Genomic DNA, 23,318 nt, shown 5'->3' with positions numbered 1-23,318 from the left:
TTGAGCAATTGCTATGCTAAATAAAGCATAGTGTTTCCATTTAGCATGCTAGCATTCACTACTCGCTAGTTCTAGCTATATATATTATACAAAGAGAATTTTCAGAGATGTAGACTATAATTAGTCTAGAAAAGATGCTTCACTTGTATGTGGTACAGTACAGCTCTTCTGTGATCAGATACGAGAAGAATATTCTCACATGAATGGCAGCTTAGAACAATTTATTGACACTTTTTATAACATCTTAACACAGGTGAAATTAAGTCTTTCACCAGCTTAGTAGACAAATTATGAATGCAAGATTTAGGAAACCTAAATTATTTTCTTTATTACATCAGTTACATTTTGACTCATAAATTATACATTTAAAAACAGTAGGAAATACAGCTACAATGGTCCATTAACAATTGTGCAAATTGCAGTAAATTATATTAAAAAAAGCAATCATTCAACCACTTCCTCAGTGAAGAAAAAAAAAAAAAAATCAAATAAAAAAATGGATCAAGGCAGATGTGAGGTTATAAAGTTGTATACAGTAGTTTATCTAAAACAAGGTATGTCTATGTAGCCTTCATTGCCATTTTCAGGTTTGTTATATTGTGCATTGTTGAACAATAGCTCAACACAGTAACTTTTGTTATTTTACCAATGACAAAACACTGTGCTAACATATTTCAAATACCAAAGCAATTGCACTTCAAATACCACACACACATTTTATGCCTTTCAATGATAATTACTTTGTCTGGATAAAATGAAACAATATTTTAATTACAGTGTGATTCTCAACAATAGCAAAATAAATTATATAAAACCCGTTACTAGACAAAAAACCAAACCCCCCAAAAAAAAGGAAATTAGTGAGTTACAATAACTCTAAACCATGCTTTAACAAAGGTGTACCCACAAACCAGTAACTGAATGGCTAACATGAAATAGGAAAGTAATTCACCTATGCCTGAACATTGAAAAACAAAATGTCATCACTTAGAAATAGCTTTGGAGAAACACTGAACACAAGTGCTCCTAAAAATATATAGCTTCATCCTTAACTTCATTCGAAACTGCAAATAACAAAAGGACCCTTCAATTGCAGACATGTCATCTGGTAGACTTTTTGTAAGCATTTTAAGAAACTCTTAGCTATAGGACACAAAATTGGCTGGGAAGATCCCCACCTGCCCTCTTAGTTCACCTTCCCACCAGTCATACTGCGAGTCAGTTTTGGTAAGAACAGTGATGCGGTCTCCTGGAGCAAAACTCAGATCCCCAGGCTGCTGGCTGGTGAACGGATGGACAGCTGTGACCACTAGAGCACCACCTGATGCTTGATCTGGAGCACAGTCAGAGGAGAACCAGTCACTTACTGGGTGAAAAGACTTACTATTAGACCATTACTGCCTTACAAAAGGTAAAATGCTGTAACTATGCCAACAATAAAACAGAGAAAAATGGCTGCAAAATTAATTTACTGTTTAGCCAATTGTGGATTTTCAAACGTTAACACCACCTTTTCTCAGAATCTAGGCATAGTTGAGCCAAAACCGTCAGACACAGGACAGATCACAGCTTAGAGACCGATTTTATTCATAACTCAATTTTGACAAAAATAAATTAATTAGGTTAAATCAATGTACTATAGTAGTTTCAACTCAAATTCATTAGGTTAGTCAGACTAAAGTGACTAATGTTTAAATGAATTAAATTATGTTGGTCCAACTTATTAAATTTTTTTAAAATCCCTTTTCTCCCCAGTTTTGGAATGCCCAATTCCCACTACTTACTAGGTTCTCGTGGTGGTGTGGTTACTCACCTCAACCCAGGTGGCGGAGGACAAGTCTCAGTTGCCTCCGAGTCTGAGACAGTCAATCTTATCACGTGGCTCGCTGTGCATGACACCGCGGAGACTCACAGCACATGGAGGCTCATGCTACTCTCCGCGATCCACGCACAACTTACCACGCACCCCACTGAGAGCGAGAACCCCTAATCGTGACCACAAGGAGGTTACCCCATGTGACTCTGCCCTCCCTAGCAACTGGGCCAATTTGGTTGCGTAGGAGACCTGACTGGAGTCACTCAGCACGCCCTGGATTCGAACTGGCGACTCCAGAGGTGGTAGTCAACATCAATACTCGCTGAACTACCCAGGCCCCCTTGTTGGTCCAACATAATTTATTTTATTAATAATTAGTATATGCCAGGAGAGCAAGTGCAAGGACAGTGAATCCATTGCACTGTCAATTTGATAACAACTGCTTATGAAGCTAAGTAGCACTCAAATCAAACATCAACTGAATGTGAAAGTCCATCCTCAAACTAAGCATAAGCACCAATCTTCACCACAATGTTAACCACAAAAAACTCCAGCCTAGACACTCCATTCCAATTACCAATATAACAGAACATTAAACATGAACAAATCTCCTCCAGTTCTCATTTAGTTCAAAAATGCATAAAATAACACTAAATTTAAACATTTGGTCACCCCATCCAGTCCCATGGAAAGCATGATGGGAAATGGAAATCCTCAGCCCAGTTTCATCAATGTTACAAAATGTACAGGTGCATCTCAATAAATTAGAATGTCGTGGAAAAGTTCATTTATTTCAGTAATTCAACTCAAATTGTGAAACTCGTGTATTAAATAAATTCAATGCACACAGACTGAAGTAGTTTAAGTCTTTGGTTCTTTTAATTGTGATGATTTTGGCTCACATTTAACAAAAACCCACCAATTCACTATCTCAAAAAATTAGAATACATCATAAGACCAATAAAAAAAACATTTTTAGTGAATTGTTGGCCTTCTGTAAAGTATGTTCATTTACTGTATATGTACTCAATACTTGGTAGGGGCTCCTTTTGCTTTAATTACTGCCTCAGTTTGGCGTAGCATGGAGGTGATCAGTTTGTGGCACTGCCGAGGTGGTATGGAAGCCCAGGTTTCTTTGACAGTGGCCTTCAGCTCATCTGCATTTTTTGGTCTCTTGTTTCTCATTTTCCTCTTGACAATACCCCATAGATTCTCTATGGGGTTCAGGTCTGGCGAGTTTGCTGGCCAGTCAAGCACACCAACACCATGGTCATTTAACCAACTTTTGGTGCTTTTGGCAGTGTGGGCAGGTGCCAAATCCTGCTGGAAAATGAAATCAGCATCTTTAAAAAGCTGGTCAGCAGAAGGAAGCATGAAGTGCTCCAAAATTTCTTGGTAAACGGGTGCAGTGACTTTGGTTTTCAAAAAACACAATGGACCAACACCAGCAGATGACATTGCACCCCAAATCATCACAGACTGTGGAAACTTAACACTGGACTTCAAGCAACTTGTACTATGAGCTTATCCACCCTTCCTCCAGACTCTAGGACCTTGGTTTCCAAATGAAATACAAAACTTGCTCTCATCTGAAAAGAGGACTTTGGACCACTGGGCAACAGTCCAGTTCTTCTTCTCCTTAGCCCAGGTAAGACGCCTCTGACATTGTCTGTGGTTCAGGAGTGGCTTAACAAGAGGAATACGACAACTGTAGCCAAATTCCTTGACATGTCTGTGTGTGGTGGCTCTTGATGCCTTGACCCCAGCCTCAGTCCATTCCTTGTGAAGTTCACCCAAATTCTTGAATCGATTTTGCTTGACAATCCTCATAAGGCTGCGGTTCTCTCGGTTGGTTGTGCATCTTTTTCTTCCACACCTTTCCTTCCACTCAACTTTGTTAACATGCTTGGATACAGCACTCTGTGAACAGCCAGCTTCTTTGGCAATGAATGTTTGTGGCTTACCCTCCTTGTGAAGGGTGTCAATGATTGTCTTCTGGACAACTGTCAGATCAGCAGTCTTCCCCATGATTGTGTAGCCTAGTGAACCAAACTGAGAGACCATTTTGAAGGCTCAGGAAACCTTTGCAGGTGTTTTGAGTAGATTAGCTGATTGGCATGTCACCATATTCTAATTTTTTGAGATAGTGAATTGGTGGGTTTTTGTTAAATGTGAGCCAAAATCATCACAATTAAAAGAACCAAAGACTTAAACTACTTCAGTCTGTGTGCACTGAATTTATTTAATACACGAGTTTCACAATTTGAGTTGAATTACTGAAATAAATGAACTTTTCCACGACATTCTAATTTATTGAGATGCACCTGTATGTAGTCCAAACTCAAATAGATTAAAGGAATATTATGGGTTCAATACAAGTTAAGCTCAACCGACAGCATTTGTGGCATAATGTTGATTACCACAAACGTTTATTCTGACTCGTTCCTCCTTTTCTCTAAAAAAAGCAAAAATCTTGGTTCCAGTGAGGCACTTAAAATGGAAGTGAATGGGGGACAATTTATGAACATTAAAATACTCATGGTTTCAAAAGTATAGCCATAAGGCAAAGGATATGCATGAAAAAATTATTTTAGTGTGATAAAATCACATACTAACCTTTTCTGTGTAAAGTTATAGCCATTTTTACAACTTTGTCACCATGACAATGTCAACAAACCCTAAAACCAGTAAAAATTACACTTTAAACAAATTTACAGGCATAATACCCAAGTTTTAACTGAAGAATTAATGCAAGTGCTTTTATAAAATGATAAGCTTCACATTTCTGTTTAAACCCTCCAAAAATTGGCCACATTCACTCCCACTGTAAGTGCCTCACTGTAAATTACATTTTTGCTTTTTATTATTTATTTTTTTTTTTAAGAAAAGGAGGGACAAGTCGAAACTTATTTTTGTGGTGATCAACATTATGCCACAAATGCTGTCGAATGAGCTTAACTTGTATTGAACCCGGAATATTCCTTTAAGTAAACTTAAATTTTTAAAAATTTTAATCAAGTTGTGACAAAGCGTTCTAGAATTGTGTTGCTTTAGTTCCTTTTAATTTAGTAAACTGAACAACCTGTAAAAATCCTTTTTATTTAAAAAAATAAAATAAAATAGTAGTTGCTGCGTTTTGCCTTTGCAAAGCAAATTAGCTATTTGGAGCACTTTGAAGGTGTAATTCTAATTACCATATATCAAATATCATCATAATGGTAATTTCAGACCTAATACAGTAAATCATGTTTACCAAAACACAAAACATAGCTTTCATTATTTAAGATATTAAAACGAACTACATAAAATATCAAATATCAAAAATACTAAAAACAAACATAGCATTGCTGAAAACCTATAAAAGCATATTAATAAATGGTTTATTGATGTTTATTTGTTTTCTAGTCTTACAGTATAACGGTTGAACATTCTTAGTGCTTTAATGCTTATTACAATTTCAGCATGAGCATTAATAAATATTTTAGTAGTATATTCTAAAATCTGTATTTTTTAATAGGAAAGGGGCCCAGAGCAATATGTATTCAGGGGGCCCAGATTACCTCACTACGGCCCTGCTTATAGTATAAATGTTAGACATGCTTAGAGTGGTGATACCATGTCAACATGACCATGAATAAATATGCAAGCACAGCCTAATATTAAAACTCACTATAGTCACCAACACATCAGCAATACCTATAATTATTTATAAAATGTTCATACCAATTTAACAACACTAGAGAGCAGCATATGCACTCTTAAAATCAGTTTGGCCTAGGTTTTGCCTCAATTGATTCTCTCTCTCTCTCTCTCTGATACAGTGTTGTATTGCACATACCACAAAACGTTTCTGCACTTACTCTAATAGATGGTGGCGCATGGTATTAACATCTGTAGATAGGATCTGTCAGCCAGGGGCAAAACCCCTTTCTTTATCTGTCCATCAACACCTTAAACAACTATGTAATTATTATTTTTTTTCCTGTCAGGCAAATAAACAGCAAAATATAAACCTTCAATTACTGAAACCATGTGACTTAACACATTGATAGCTAATGAACTAGAACAAATGTACTTTAACACAATTCAAGGACAATAATCTGGGTATATTCCATACTTTAAAAGTGTCTAGGAAATTAATGTATGTGTAAACAAAGTGCTGTACATTTATTTCACAGAGTGAATACAGTCCATCACATTGAATAACGGCTGTAATAGGTTTACTCTCAATTGTACCATATAGAATCACTAAAATATACCCGGTCGAAAAACGTAAACTAAATAATGCAGTGGGTATGGGTAGGTATGCGTAGCCTCTTTCATTTATGGGCCAATAGAAGCAGAATGGTATTAGACATGCACTGGTACTGAGCTGTTTACATTGAGTAGCAGTGAAGGATGCAATGTCAAGTGTGGCGTGGTTTGCTGGGTGGATGGGGGGTAAACCGGTGGCGAGGGGTTGCAGGAGTGAAGACAAATAAGTGAGGTGCAAGAAAATCAGACATAGGAGGAATGCGCTTCACGCTGTTGGCACCTGCTCTGAAATCTCCAGACTCCAAATAAACCTCGGGCATTGCCAAAAGCTCCAGTCGAGCCGTTTTTCACACTAAATGCTTTTGACTTGTATCCTAAAATAACTGCAACCATACAACATAATGTTCATTCCCGCTACCACTAGTGCAAGACATGACAAGCCGGCCGTTAGACAGCAATACAATCCAGAGAGTTTCTTCAGATCTGTAAGGGCTGTGTATTTTGGCAGAGTGGTGACATTTGATCTATGCAGTTTTCAACTTGCACACGCAATATCTAAAAAAGTGGCAGCTCATGACAGGGAGGTGAGCCTGCCATCTCTATAAATCTCAGAATGGAGCCTTTACTTAAGTCATACCAGGTATATTGTGACCAAATCCAGACTGGAGTAATCATACATAAATCACTGGCACTTACAAAACTTGGTAATAGTGGAATGCAAATGAAAAAAAGAAAGTTGATTAACAATTGACAAACACTCTTGAGTAATTGAGATTCTACTAAAAACTTTGTTCAGCTAAGGATCTCTCTCAAAGCTTTTCATAAAACATGGAAGCCTTTTTTGACTACAGTAACATGATGACTCTGTCGACAGATAATGCAGATTAATATATATATATATATATATATATATGCTGCCTGGCCAAAGGAAAGTTGCATACTCTAATATTTCATTGGAAGCTAAACTTTGATTACAGTGCAGATTCGTCATGGCATTGTTTCGACAACCTTATGTAACGTCACAACATTTATTTCCATCCAGAGTTGCATAAATGTTTGGACGAGATCTTGTATTGACGATGGGAGAGTTGAACCACTCCGTAAAGTCTTCTCAAAGACTTTCAATGGGGTTAAGGTCAGGACTCTGTGTTGGCCAATTAATGTGTGAAAATGATTCCTCATGCTCCATGAACCACACTTTCACAGTTTGAGCCCGATGAATCTTGGCATTGTCATCCTGGAATACACCTGTGCTGTCAGGGAAGAAAAAATCCATTGATGGGATAACCTGGTCATTCAGTACATTCAGGTAAACAGCTGACTTCATTTTATTGCCGCATAACATTGCTGAGCCTAGACCTGACCAATTGAAGCAACCCCAGATCATAACACTGCCTCCAGAGGCTTGTACAGTGGGCACTAAGCATGATGGGTGCATCGCTTCATGAGCTTCCCTTCTTAACCTGACATGACCATCGCTTTGGTATAAGGTAAATCTGGACTCATCAGACCACATGACCTTTTTCAATTGCTCCACAGTCCAATATTTATGCTCCCTAGAAAATTGAAGCCGTTTTTCCGATTAGCCTAGAAGTGTTTAGTCCCAATCCTTTAAATTCTCGTCACATTGTGCATGTGGAAATGCTTTTACTTTCACTATTAAACATAGCCGTGAGTTCTACTGTCGATTTTTAACAATGTGACTTCAAGCATTTAATGATCTCCGATCACGATCATTCAAGTTTTTTTTCCAACCACATTTCTTCTGCAAAGCTGACAGTTCACCAGTATCCTTCCAGGTTTTAATAATGCGTTGGACAGCTCTTCAGCTGAAACATATTAATCACTGCAATAATGATCCAATCATAGGCTCTTAAGTATCTGCTTATTTAAATCCAAACTGAGACTTTTTTTTTTGGCCAGGCAGTGTGTGAATGTGTGTGTGTGTTTGTGTGTGAGAGAGGGAATTAGCCCTAAATCTTTTCAGTTTATAAAGTGATTGCTCATTTAAAAAGGAAAATTCTGTCATCATTTGCTCACCCTCATGTTGTTCCAAACCCATATGACTTCTGCGGAACACAAAAATGTATATTAGAGGATGAAAAGATTTATTTGAAACAATGTTCCGTACGCTGATTTATCTACAATAGCAGTTGATAGTGACTCAAAAAGCTTAAAAATCCATTAAAAGTAGTCTACGCAACTCATGAATCCTATTCCAAGTCTTTTGAAACACTGAAGTTTGAAGTTGACTTGTCGCCATATTCGATTATTGCTTTGTTTACAGGAGTTGATCACTGATTTGATTTGAGAGCGAACAACAACAAATTCTAGTCTTTTCAGTCTGACTGAATGCTTTATATGAACGACTTGGTATATGAGCATGTTGCATGGACTACTTTTAAGACACTTTTGAGAGCTTTTTTTTTTTAAGCTTTAAAGTGAGTCACTATCAATTATTGTTTCAATGTTCTTTAAAATATCTTGTGTTCTACAGAAGTCAGTCATATTGATTTGGAAAGACACGAGGGTGGGTAAATCATGACAGAATCTTCATTTTTGAGTAATCTATTCTTTAAATATAGAATATGTTTAGATTTTTAAAAAATATATATATATATATTTTTTTATTGTGTTTAGATTAAAATATAGATTTAGGAATAGATTAAAATAGCAGAAATCAGTTCCAGTACGTTTTGTTCTATGCTGTATTACTCTGTCTGCACACAAATCCAATAATTCAATTGGGAAGAAAACTGACACCCTGAATTCAACAGATATTGTTCACTCTGAAGAAAAAGGAAAAGATGAATCAATTCATACTGTAGCCACCATGACGATAGCTGTGTTATGTTTCCGGAAACCACCAGAAAATAACACATACGACTTGCATGGTGCAACGCCAATACACATGACAAATCAAAAAACCCACTGAACAGTTTCCCTTCATAGACATTTAGAAATGAGGGTGGTTCTCTGAGCACCTACAAGGACAGGGATATGGCTGTATTATTCACGGCAGTAATGATCTTCATGATAAGGAGTGCTGATTAAACAGCGAGAAGTGAGTTTTTAGGTCTCATTTTTCACAAATGATATCATGATAACTAGGGCGGGTTGGTGCCTCCCAGTAAAATAATAACACACAATGCAAACACACCCAGGAAGATAATCTTTTTCCAGCTTGTAGCAATACAGGAGAGAAGTATCTTTTTCTGACTCATCTTCGAAAGACTTGTCAACTTTATCATTTGATGACGGCCTCTATCTAGTAACACATCTGACACACATCAAAACAATGTAAACTCATTCCCTTAAAAACAGTTTCATTTAAAATTATATGCATATATTTTTTTTTTTTCAATGTTAAAATACTTCCCAATACTATCCAAACTTAAAATGCAGAGACTAGTAAGGGGCCGCTGACATCGAACACATTTTTGCATCCATCTGCACTCTGTAGCTTCTTTAACACAAAAACGTGTTCGGTCTGAATTCCCCTGAACATTTGTCAATAAAAAAAAAAAAAAAAAAAAAAAAGTGTAAACACTGTGGCTTCACAAAAAATGACACTTCACCTTTAACTGGAAAAATATATCCATAAATTGCCTGTATATGCCAGCAATCAGATCTGTAAGGCCTTCTGCGGTCTCCAATTGCACTGGTCTGTAAAGTTCTTTGCTGTGCCAATATCAATCACCAAAATAAAGAAAACATTTATCTGTTGTCCTGACATTTGAAGTCATCCAGTGTGGTGCTTTGACACAAGACAGACTCATCTGTCTGCTTATCCTGAATTAAGTGATGACAACTCTTTTGACAGCGAGTGCTGTTGAAAGACATGTCAGCTAGTTGGCCAACAATGGCGCATCTGTTCCCTGCACAGTTCATGTCATCTCGTTCTCTTGCGTATGATCTTTCCAAATGACCAAAAGACTTCTGTTAGCTGTTAGTTTGGACTTATTTTTACACACCTAGGGCACAGTTATGCATGAAAACTGCTTACTGTATGTACGCAGTAAAGATGTTAAATCAAAACCCTACCCATCATTTGTTGTTGTCAGGCATTTGGTAATTTAGAATGACTATGGGACAACCAACAGAATAACAATCTGACAAACCAGGTAATTAAACATCACAGAGGGGGAAGTTTTCTGTTTTAACTTGAAAGAGATTTGAACATGAAACCTCTTTGGTAGTCTTTAACTGTTTGGCTCATGCTGAGGCATGTGCACATTTCAATCAATTACCTTCATTCATGCAACTGAATCAACAGAGATAAAAATAACTGAACAAATACACCACAATGGTACCTAAATTAATTAAAGCATAAACACAGGAAATTAGTGATATCAGCTAATCATTCTAATCATGCATGCTTCAGGCTAATGTTTGAGCGAGGGAAGAGGAGATATGAAAATTGCACATATTAATTAAGTTCTTACAATCTAATTTTAGCATTTTTCAATGAGTCAAGAGGTTTGCTCATTGACAAGTGTTTACTGTTTACATTTGTGAGTAACTCAAGTATTGTTCTTTCATTAAATTAGAAAGTATGCAAATGCACAGCCAACATTTTTACAAATTTGAAAGATTCTTTCATATGTGTTTGACTGTTGGCACTCATGCTAGAGCTCAACAAAAAGGATGACCAGTTATTTCCAGATAACACTGCAAATGAAAAAACAAAATGTACTTCTGTAATTATTTTCCTTTTGTAAAGATATCTTAATGTTATATGAAACATTTGTTTCCCAGACATAAAAATACAAAATTATTATTTTTGGTGGTCGGACCAGTAAAAAAATAAAGTTGCCGGGGCAAGTAAAAATCTCCTTGTTGAGCCCCGCATTTGTTTAAGAATGACTTTACATGGGGCAGCAAACCCACATCATGTATTCATGATTACAGAATGCATCTGGAGTTTGTATGAGCCCTATATCATGCTTCATCTACTCATCCTGAATGAAATACAGTAATGCAAGGCAAGGACAAAAGCAGCAACATGACCCCATGCCATAAACCTCAGAGATGTGTATCGTTCTGATGGCACTGCTATTTTTTACAGTGGGGTTTCTTCTAAACATGAAGAGAGAACCCCTGGAAAGCCTCGACACATACACATATAGACACATTCAAGCATTTTTCCCTGCAGCTTCCTATGGTCATAATGGATATGAAAACAAAAACGGTTGAACACTGCTGCTGAGCTACAATGAAGCAATATCACCATTGTATTGAATATCAGTACATTGTGGCATTCCAGTCACTGTCAATCTGTGCGTTGCTTAGCAACACACAACAGTTGATCCTGCTTTGGTTTGTTTTGTAGCTATTTTTGTTAGGAGAGCAAAAATGGACAAAATAACTGGCCATAATGTGCCTAAAATGTAAGTTACTCTATTAACTTTGTGTTGATGGAACTGTTGTATTAAAGCATAGAAGTATAAAAGCACGGCTGGGATTATCTGCGACACTTAACCTGTAATTTTGTACAACAAAGATTGCAAGTGTGATATTGCTTTAATCCTTAAATGCATGAGAATTTCACCAAACACTCTTACATTTTCAGGTCTTCAGAGACCCGCTATTTATATCTATCGAAACTGGATCTACAAAATGCCCAGATAGTATAAAAGTTTCATAATATTTTCAAGACAATTACAAAATAATAACATATATTTTGAGGTTTTATTTTTCATATATCAAAGAGAAAGTGCAACAAATATAGAAAAGGATTCATTACTTTCACACTAACATTTCCTGAGATGCAACTGGCTGTTGTAAACATTTTGAGCTACACAACACATAAGCTACACATAAGTAACAAGTATATTCTCAGGCACTTACTGAGTCTAAATAGATGCACAATTATAATTTCAATAATTCACCCAAATGACAATAGTCATATACTGTTCATGTGTTGTACTTGCTATAGTTTACTTCCACGTTGTTTCATCATCAAATAGCAATGTCAAATGTAAATCAAGTCAATCACTGAAACAACTGCACCAAATTGGCATTTATTATTTTTTTTTTTTACACGGTTGATAAGAGACAGATTGAGGAATACTAAAGAAGTGTGGGCACAACTCCAAAAATTGGATGAGGTTCTGGGGGTGAAATGAGGTCCCGGGTCTCTAAAGACCCGAGGTATGCGTTTAAGGGTTAATACAACAGTTCAATGGACAAGAAGTTAATATCAAGTAACTTACATTTTAGACACATTATTGCCAGTTATTTCATAAATTCTTCTAACAAAAATAGTTCTAAAAAAAGCCAACGCAAGATCAAACGTTGCATTTCGCTGAGCAACGCACAGACTGACAGTCTGTCTGGAACTGTTATACTAAATATCAGCACTCTTGGAATGCCACATAGCCAATCAGATTAGAGGACCAGGACTAACTGTTGTATAATTTTTACTATAGCATGAAATTTGCTACTATAGGCCTGTTAGCAAAAAATGTAGCCATCCTAACTATATACACATTACAATTAAGGTTTGTGGTAGACTAAACACCTCTCACAATATAGTCAACTCTGACCTATTTTTTTCTCTTTATAGTACAGGGAATCTGCCAAATGTTTTGATATTCAGATCTGTGAGTGAAACCGACCAGTCCTGAATCCATCAACACACACCATCTATTAGCAAGTGCCTTTTGAAATCTCTCCCTGCACTGATGATAATGACATGTTGCTGTGGGAAAGAATGTGTTTGCCGTGTAGCTAACTTTTGACATGGCAAAAGAGCACTGAGGCCCTTCCTGAGTACAGTGAGATGGGAAAACGGCCAGTCTTTACTTCATGGATTCTTTCGAAATCTTCCCAGCCAGTCAGAATGGCTTTCTCCAAATCGGGCAGGCACAGCTGCTCCATTGCATGTTTTTTATCTAATCCCTATAATTCAACTTTAAACACAGGCCTTTAGGAACCTAATGAAAATAAATGTGACTGTTAGTGGAGTTGAATTGACGAGAACGCAAATCACCCTCCACACTGATTAATGAAAAGATTTCACAAAGCACTGGGTGGCTCTACTCCTGAATTTCTGCAATTTAATTACCCGTCGCTAATCTAGCAGTTTTAATCCACTTTAAAATGTATCAATGTCAACTGAAATGCATGGCCACATTGTCATCTTTATTCTCTCAGGTATTTCATGTTGTTTTAAAATGTGTCTGATTAACCACAGCACACACAGTGAGGAATTATCCCTTTTGTTCAGATTTTGTGCTTGATAATATGCTTGAACACGTTTAGTGGTGTACAAGATATACAGTAAAATCCTCTTCTGTCATTTCATTTAGACTTAGTCACTGGTGTGAAAAACCTTGTTCACAATAAAAATAATGCTGCTTAAGTAGTGGAAAAAAGCATACTTTAAGACTTTGAAAGTGTCAAAAGCTAAACATATTTTCTCATGGTTTTATTAGCTACATTGTGTGTAAAGCTTTTGTTAAAATAAATATACAAAACATATTGTTCATCCTTTAGCCCTGATGGAAACCTGAGATTTTGAGGAATGGTATGATATTTAAGCCTTTCATACCAAATATAATTCAAAGCTTAAAGGTCAAGTTATAATTTTTATGTTAAAATACGTTCTCCTATCACAGCTTAATATGCAGAGATAAGTAAGCCATTTGTAGGTTGATTTTATATCAAAAAGTGTAAAAACAGTGGATCTGTGGAAATCACACACTTCACCAAAATCACTCACCTGAGCTTGCAGTATCCCAGTTCAAGTCTAAGCTTGGATAGAGAGCTGGCTTCGCAGCAGTGAATGCTGTGGAAATATGGGTTATCATCAACACAACCATAAAAGAGGCATTTAAAAAGGTATTCAATGTCATAGACATGAAGATAACAACAGTTCAGACATAATGTCACGACAGGACATCCCTCCAACATTACAACCCCACTAGAGCACTTAAGGAAAAATTATGCACCTTTTTAAGACCTGAGCATAAGGCCAAGATCAGTCAGTCACCATATTTCTACTCCGAATGATGAAATGCGTGCAGATATGTGAGGTCACTGAGTGTCTTACCCTCTGTTCTGGGTGTGTAAAAGGAGGCAGCTCTCTGTGTGGGAGGCTTTGGTCTAGCTGGTGCTGAACTCATCTGTGAAAACAAAGACACCCAAGTATATATATCACCAGGCTTGTCTCTCACCCAGTGAACTTGATAAACAGACTGGCACTAAAGCCATAAAAAATCAATTGTTTCAAGTCATTGAAAGAACATTGAAATCACTTCTTCCAAATGCTTGTTCCAGTGATCAAAATGTTAATCAAGCTCAATGTCTGCACCATAAATAAATATTTCAAGGAATATTCCGGGTTCAAGAAAAGTTAAGCTCAATCGATAGCAGATGTGGCATAATATTACTTACCACTAAAATTAATTAGGTTGGCTTGAAAAAGCTTATTATTATAATTATTATTTTTCTTCTTAGACAAAATTATCAAGAGTAACTCCTACAGTTTTTAAGCTACAACCACCAAATTCACAACAGACCTTCAGGCTGTTCTGAAGTTTTATGCTTTATCTTTTATAATTTATCGGAATTACGGTATTCCCGTATCGGACTTACGAACAGGACTGTTTTTAAATTGACTCCCATTCAAGGTGTGAAAACTTTTCCCTGTAATAAATTCTTTTAGAGGATTCAATATACTTCTTATCACTCTACTAACTCATAATTTCTATCACTCCATCACTTTCTTTTCCATCTCTCAGCACTCCACTCTTTTTATTCTTTCTTTCACACCATCACTTTAACACCCTAGCAACTGCATACAACCTAGCATCCATTTAGTGCACCTTAGCAACCAAGTAGCTAATCACATATCTCTGCTGCAGAACATCGTAGAGACTTCCTGTTTTGTTTATTTGACTCAGGGTAGCAAGGAGCCTTTTGAGTATCACTTTGGTACCTGCCTAGCAACCACATGGGGTCACCCTAGCAACCAAGTAGCAAATCACATATCTCTGCACCAGAATATCATAGAGACTTCCGGTTTCTTTCATTTGACTCAGTGCAGCAAGGAACCTTGTTAGTATCACCCTGGTAACTGCCTAGTAATGAAATGAGCTCACCCTAGCAACCAATTAGCAAAACACATATCTCTGCATCAGAACATTGTAGAGACTTCCGTGTTGGGTCATTTGACTCAGGCTAGCAAGGAGCCTTGTTAGTATCACCCTGGTAACTGCTTAGCAACCAAATACAAAAGCCTAGCCTAGCAAAGCAACATGCTAAAACATGCTAGCAATGTCTAGCTAAGTGTTAAAACGTGCTAGAAACATGCTAAAACATGTTAACAATGCCTAGCTAAGCATTCTATCTATCAATAAACTTTCAGACTAGGCTTCAAGCCAACCTTCTCTAGTGTTTTATTGTAGGCTGATTTATAGTAGCCATAAAATGAAGCCTACAATCACTTTCTAATGTGTTGAAAGACTTTGTCAGCGGATTTAATCTCTCAGGATATATTTAGGTATCATTTATTAATTTCTTCATTCCAAACCCACAACAGAACTGCTGCATGCTTGTGAAGAGAGTTTGTACTTTATGGGCTGGCATTAGGGGGATTCCTGTGCACTTCATGTTTTACTCATATGAACAAAATGAATAAAACTTTTCACTCATTTGAATGAACAAATTCCAACAAGACTTGTGTCAGTGAAAAGAGTAGGATTTCCTATCATTAAGTAAAGCAAGGGAGCATTTGAAATGCTGAGTAATGTTGTCAAATTAATTTTTACTAATTTTAGAGTTATTCCCACAGCGTGCAACAACGAATCACAAGCACAATAAGCAGAGAGAGCAACTAAGTGGGTGATTAATATTTATTTTGTTGCAAATCTGGCAACGCAAGCGAGCAGTGGGACTTTTCACAAGTGCAGTCTTTATGAATTTTTGGCAGATTCCCTTACTATGGACTTAATTGAAGGTAGATGCAATATTTCAACTGCGTGAATGAAAATGAGCCATTCGAAAAGTTATACTGTCTTAAAGGAATAGTTCAACCAAAAATGAAAAAAAAAAAAAAAAAAAAAAAAAAACTCTCCCTCATGTCATTCCAAACCCATATGACTTTCTTTTTTTCTGCAGAACAGGAAAACTTAAATGTTTATCCCAGTCAGTTTTTTTAATACAATGGCAGTTGAAGGTGGAACATAAAAGTAATCCATGTATCATATTCATTTCAGATAATCTTGAAGCGTTAAAGTGAGTCACTAACATGTGTCATTGTATTGAAAAACGACCGGGATATTCATAAAAACAATACTCCTTTTGTAAAAAAAAAAAAAAGGTTTCAAATGACATGAGGTAAATATGACATTTTCATTTTTGGGTTTACTATCCCTTTAAGTTCCTAGGTCATACCTAATTTTCACAACCCATGTTTTCAGGAGTTTTTTTGTCCACTGGAAATATTTTGTTAAGACGAATTTTCATTGTAATGCTGGCTGAACAATCGACACCAAGGTAGGCAACAGCACAAGCACTCTTACTCAAGTATGAAGAACTTGTTTTCATTTAAATATGCCGTCTAACCTGACAAAGGTACATACTGTATACTGTACCACGTAGCCCAATTGGAATCTTTTAAGAAACAAATATTAACAAATATCTTTGACATTATGACGTCAAAAATGTATTTAATTTTTATAAGATGTGGTGAAATCGTACGAAGTGTAGACTTAATGTGCCATTTGCAGCTCACCAATAAGATATGTCGATATAAAGCATGTGTTTTGAGAGTTGTACACAGACAATGACCTTGCTTGCGCGCATGTTTTTGTTCTGCCACTCGGTGGTGTATTTCTCAGTGTAGTCCTTCAAAATGGTGTACAAGTCGTGTGCCTCAGGTGGAGGTTCCACATCTCCACTGAGAATTGCAGAAGCACGAATGTCTTGACCATAGAACCTAACAAAAAGTAAAGACACATTAGATATTGAAACTAAAAGAAAACCTTGATAATTGAAAACAAACATCAGTGCCTTTACTTTCGGTTGGCTTCCTTGCGTTCAATGAGGTAAGAACCTACGAGGGACACGCCAGCATAGAGGCCACGAGATTTGCAGTACGAGTAGACAGCCGCTGTACTGCGAAATGCCACATCTGCCTCCAAATTCCTGTCAAGGATACTTAGTCAGACAGACTTGCCTGTATGTGTGGACTGAACATTACACAATCACAGCTCACAGTGGAAGTGAATTGGAGGATTATACAGGGTAATTCTTCCTGTGATAACTGGGATTCACTGGAACTCTCCACTTAAAATAGAAAGATGTGATTGAGGGATATGAGCATGCCTTAAAATATTTATAAAATGTCCATGTCCACTATAATAGAGAATTTTGCATTTCAAAACCCCATGAAATCAAAATTAGAGATTACTGTTACTGTAACATTAAAGTCATCTATATACTAGTGCACTCCTATACATTGACAATTCACTTTTAGCAGATATACACATTTAAAATGTGCAGTTTTTTTCCTTCAGGAAAACAAACTAAAAAATGTATGACTCATGTTGAACTACACAGAAATTTGTCCAATCAAATGCTCACTATAATGACAATATACCTCCCACTGCAACCGACCAGCAAATAGCAAATCATGGTTCATAGCTTAACATTCCTAAAGCCTATTGTCTATTTATTTTCTGTGATATGTACCACCAAATATCCTGTTTCAATAGTAAATACAAAAACACAGGACAGAAAACTGTGCAGAAAAAAAAATTTATTTAAAAGAGATTGATTTTATAAAGAGAATTAGATGTGAAATTGATACAAAATCCTTGTAGGTCTTAAGAAGATTGAAAAGTGCACATACACTAGGGCTGCATAATTAATTGCAATCACAAAGAAATCACGACATGAGCATGTGCAATTTCTGATATTTATAGTAGAACTATTTAGTTATTTATTTTTTACTCCGAAATCTTTGATTAATTCGGCATTCTGATTGATGCACACATCTTTTGAATGCAGATTACTAAAAAAAAAAAAAACATACCAGTGAGAGAACAAAACAGATCAGGAATATGAATAAAGAAAAACAAAGAACAAATTAAACATGTATGCAAAGAAAACATTTCTCTCTGAAATGTGTTTTTGAATGTAAAATGTGTGTATACCGAAAACATCTGCCAAAATCGCAATTGCAATATCCTTTAAAAAAAAAAATTTGATATTAATTTTTGCCCATACTGCACAGCCCTAACATACACCCTGTAGTCTTTCTGCCAAACCAAATCCAAACCTGATGTTATCTAAACCAACAAATCAAACAGATCCACATTAAAAGGAAACTTAATTACTAGCATTCAAATATACTGTACAGCAGCAGGCAACAGTTCAGTACAATATTACTTGCGGCTCTATTCAAACGAGATTCGTAAACAACAATTAAATCAGTGAGAACAAAAAGCTATTACTTTCCACACAAGCACAAACACACCATAATCCGTCGATAGAATACAATTACAGATTCACCTAGTTACAATGCAGCCGTCACTTAAAATACCACTTCTGAATGGCTTTTAATGTACACTAAGGACACCTGTCGTTATCTATAATTCTCACAGTATTTTCTGTACAGGCTCATGCTTGTCAAATCATGAATGATTGCTGGTAAAAAGCAGAGGTTGGCAGCGGAATCAGAGCTCATTTCTGTATAATGTTTTTTTTTTTTTGTATATACATGTCATCAAAGAAAATTGGTCTCTTGTGAAGTGATAAAATTGGAATCAACAGAACATACCGTAAAAGTCAACTATATTTTTAACCTTGAGCCAGAGGAAGAGATTTTCCTTTATTGCTATCCATAAAAGCACTGAAACAACCCTTTTGAAATGTTAGAAAACTTTATATTTTAACAAAAATTCTGTGAAAGACTTACATCACAAATGTAAACTGTGAAAATAAAGTATCTCCAAACAAATGCACTTCTACACATTATTTACAGGAAAATGAATTGAGCACAATGCAACTCACAAACCACTCAGTCTGTTCCCTTTCCATTATGTCCACACAGCTTTGGCAGCACTTTTAGAAACAAACAATAAAAAATAAATAAATAAATAAAAATCACAATATCAATTGCACAATATAAATCAAAATGTTTCTCCCTTAGGCCATAAACTTTGATTTTAATCAAAAGTCAGCCAAATGACGCAGATGCATCCAGAGAAAAAAAATGAAACACTTAAGTAATAAAATGTCATTTCATATTACAACATCGATACTTAATGGTGGACATTTGCTCAAAGCACCCAGGTTCCCAAACCATCACTCCATGTTAATGCACTCTCTTCTGCCCCCTAGCAACAGCCTGGGGTACTACACTGCGACGTCACCTCATGTACTTACCTGCCAAGAGGGCCAACAGCCACAGTGAAGTTTCCTCCAAGTGTGAGATTGCCCCCTTTACTGAAAGCATCCACAGCTTTTCTCTGATTCAAGATGATGACAAAATCTGATGTCTGGTGAGGAAAAGAGAGACTTAATATACAGTACAGCCCTGAAATATGTGGAGAGAGGACCTAATTGAGAGCTATCCATTGTGCTTAGGGCATTTGCACATTATTACCACACTGACTGAATTACCACACTAACTGAAAAAGCAATTAAAGACCACTCAAAATATGTGTAAAACACAGATATTGGCCCAAAAAGTATGCAGACACTGAAGTTTGGTTTCAAATAAAACATCTGGTTGTCAAACTTTACATTGTCTAAAGTTAATGTGATGAACTACACCTGTGGCTAAAAATCAACATAACCAGTTGGTTAAAAGTAACTGCAAAAATGGCAAAGAAAAGTTTGTTCTCTGAAAAGCTTTACTATCATTAGCTTGCAGATGCCACTTGTTTTGATATTTTGCATCGAATGCAATGACATTCTGACATTTTAAAGTCTGACTTAAGTGTCCAAATACTTTTTGGGCCCATTGTACAGTTCTGTGCAAAAGTCCTAAGCAAATAAGATGTTTTACAAAAACATTTGTCTTAAGATGGTTATTTATATCTTCAGCTTTGTCAATAAAATATATTTTTAGACTCCCAAACATTCCTTTTGCAAACAGAATAGAAGAACAGGGAGCCCTGCAACAGATGGCATGGCCCCACATTTTTTTATGTTTACTGGACTTTGTATGACTTAAATTGATAAATGAAAACTATTTATGCCATTATTTTTGAAGACATCTTCACTATGCCAATTTTTTTTACAAGTGCCTAAATCTTTGCACAGTACTGTATATACACACACTTCACTGGATACTCAAAACTGCCTGTTCTAGTCTCACAACAAACATCTCTCTTTCCACGATTATTTTCTGTTTATATTTATAAAATCAGATCAAGTTTCTGTAAGCATAAGGCCTCATGATGTTAGTTAATCAGTAAGTCTGTCAATCCAACTATCCATCAGTCTGACAAATAACCCGCCATCTATTATGCAACTGTCACTGTAAAATATAAAAAAAGTAGATTCTGTAACAGTTTCTAAGCTAAATGTTCGTTGGTGTCAAAAGACTTGGACCGGTTACAGACATGCTCTGGTTTTAATGCCTAAAGATAAAATCGATACTTCCTGTACTCCCTTGCTACTTATTAGGTGTGTTGCTAACTTGCTACTTTCTGAGAGACAGCGAACGCAGTGCTAACCACTGTGCCTGAAGGCTACTCGGGAAATTAATCAAGACTGTCAAGATGAACAGGCGCTCAGTACACATATGACTCATCCAGGCTGCAGCTCAAGGTCAGGAAGCAAAGTACAACTTCTCTGCCTGATGCTGACAAATGACCTCAGCTGGACCACATGCACAGTGATTTCCTGTGCCAGAGATGTGACAATCTACTCTATGCATGGAGAAATGATGAAGCCAGGACTTGAGCCACAAATAGCTCCCAACAGAAAAGGACAAGTTTTTTTCTTCTAGCTAAATGTGATTTAGGTAAAAGGTCCTACTGAGTAATTCATTATGAGCATGCAATTACTTATTTATTTGCATATCACATGATTTCTGTTCTATTAGAAGTCATTGTAATCATATATATATGAATGCATTTACATATGCATTGTATACATTTGTTTAAATATGTACCAGCCCAAATCTTGGTTCCTCTCAAGGGTTCTTCCTCATCTACTTAAACATCTTGGAGTTCATTTGCCACCAGTTTTGCAAGACACTAATCTATGTAAAGATGTTTTGGAACAATACGTATTGTAAAAAGTGTTATACACATTTGTTTTTAACTAAATTTAATATAAAAGTTTGGAAAGATTTATCTTGTCTGTTGCTTAAGTGCCCATGCTTTACCAGGGAGAATCTATAATAATATATTTTCTATTAAATTAAAAAGACAAGGAAAGGGGAAAAAACATGATAGCTAACCATAAAATAGGTTGATAGCTAAGTGTCTTGATATTCTTGTCTATGCATGACTCAGACAATGTCAATGGTGGCAAAACATTTTTTCCGACTGACGCTGTACTGCATGAAAAGTAATTTAAAAATTATACCTTGACGTGGCGCCGATAGTGTCTGTCTATAGTGTATATAATTTATAGGCATATTGCAGTGTGTATTCCAATGGTAATCATCTAATACGTGAATAAACATGTTGCATGTTCTTGGATACCTTTGCGACATTACAATATACACTGTTGGTACTGGAATAGGAAACTTTTCTTATGAAGCATTTATCAACATCTACTGAGGGTTAAGTCAGTTAATCTACTCTTTCAGTTTTTATTATTATTTATTATCCTTTGAAATGTTTTAAAATCTCAATAAAAGAACACAAGAGGAACTTGAGCCAGATAATTTCTCATAGCTCTTTTAAATAATCTATTTTGTCAAAAACATTTGGTATACAATTAACTTACCATTAAATACTATAAACCGATGCATGTTACCAAATGTAAATTAAGTATGTTGCCATATAAATGTAAAAAATGCAAAAGAACCTACCTCAAGACCGATCTCAAATCCACCACCAAGACCAGCAATACCAATGGCTGAAGGAGCAGACCATCCTTCAGTAAAGATAGTAAGCAGACAAGGTGACAATACTGAACTTGCATGTGTGCACAACTCTGGACCTCTTAGAACTTAAAAGGTTCAATGTTTAGGAGCACGGATGGACCACACTTTAACAATGGCACTTGAAACACTGCCAATATGGCTTTTCTTCCATTTTTCTTTAAAATATACAGTACACTAGCATGTGTCACTTTTTCCATTATCATAGCTACTGTATGATAAAATTTTAAGTTAGATCATGTATAATTCTAGAAATGATGACATAAGAATCATGATTACACCATTAAAAAACCTTTAAACTTCTTTTTACTTTACATAATGTAAAAATCCTGTGGGTGAAAACAAGGAAACTCTAAAATAAATAAAGGTATTGAGGCTCGAAATGACCCTGAGGAGTGTTTTGTTTATTCAGTTTAAAATGTTGCCAAGGCAGCTGCCAGACATCTATTACTTCAACCCCTTGAAACTTCCCTAATTATTTAAATTGGTCTATTTTGTTTTAATAGTTTTAGTTTAGACAGGAAGATAAATTAAACTGAACTTGTGAGTATATATTTACATGAAGTCACAACTGCTTATAATTTTATGACCTCACGATGTAAATATATATGTACATACACTACTGGTCAAAAGTTTTGAAACACTTGACTGAAATGTTTCTCATGATCTTAAAAATCTTTTGATCTAAAGGCGTATTCTTAAAATGTTTGAAATTAGTTTTGTAGACAAAAAAATAATTGTGCCACCATTTTAATGTTTCATTATAAAACTAAAATTTAATAAAAAAAATGTTTTGAAATTGATGACTTGGACCAAATAATAAAGAAAAGCAGCCAATAAGTGCCCAACATAGATGGGAACTCCTTCAATACTGTTTCAAAAATCATCCCAGGGTGATACCTCAAGAAGTTGGTTGAGAAAATGTCAAGAGTACATGTCTGCAAAATCTAGGCAAAGGGTGAGTACTTTGAAGATGCTAAAATATAACACAGTTTTGATTTATTTTGGATTTTGTTTAGTCACAACATAATTCCATTTATGTTATTCCATAGTTTTGATGACTTTACTATTATTCTAAAATGTGAAGAAAAAAAAATTATAATAAAGAATGAGTGTTTCAAAACATTTGACCGGTAGTGTATATTCTACACTAGGCCTGTGTATTGATAG

The 23,318-nt window shown here is 35.9% G+C and overlaps 1 protein-coding gene across 3 annotated transcripts in view; it reads right to left on the bottom strand.

Moving 5' to 3' along the window:
• Positions 1 to 206: 206 nt before the first annotated feature.
• sh3yl1 (SH3 and SYLF domain containing 1) overlaps positions 207 to 23,318 on the bottom strand; it is a 31,850-nt gene continuing 8,738 nt past the window's right edge. Inside the window, exons 4-10 of one of the 3 annotated variants that reach the window (XM_051723402.1) lie at positions 22,077 to 22,141; positions 19,469 to 19,581; positions 17,096 to 17,224; positions 16,868 to 17,015; positions 14,127 to 14,199; positions 13,797 to 13,862; positions 207 to 1,333 (exon numbers count right to left, since the gene is read on the bottom strand). In XM_051723402.1, coding sequence (XP_051579362.1) covers positions 1,140 to 1,333; positions 13,797 to 13,862; positions 14,127 to 14,199; positions 16,868 to 17,015; positions 17,096 to 17,224; positions 19,469 to 19,581; positions 22,077 to 22,141 — 788 coding nt within the window. In that variant the 3' untranslated portion in view covers positions 207 to 1,139. Of the gene's footprint in view, positions 1,334 to 4,213; positions 7,324 to 13,796; positions 13,863 to 14,126; positions 14,200 to 16,867; positions 17,016 to 17,095; positions 17,225 to 19,468; positions 19,582 to 22,076; positions 22,142 to 23,318 lie in introns of those variants that run through there. The other 2 variants (XM_051723404.1, XM_051723403.1) reach the window with 2 other exon arrangements.

Source organism: Myxocyprinus asiaticus, chromosome 17 (genome assembly GCF_019703515.2).
Source record: "Myxocyprinus asiaticus isolate MX2 ecotype Aquarium Trade chromosome 17, UBuf_Myxa_2, whole genome shotgun sequence".
Taxonomy (NCBI): domain Eukaryota; kingdom Metazoa; phylum Chordata; class Actinopteri; order Cypriniformes; family Catostomidae; genus Myxocyprinus; species Myxocyprinus asiaticus.
Note: the sequence above shows the minus strand (reverse complement) of the source record. Positions and strands in the feature narration are given on the sequence as shown.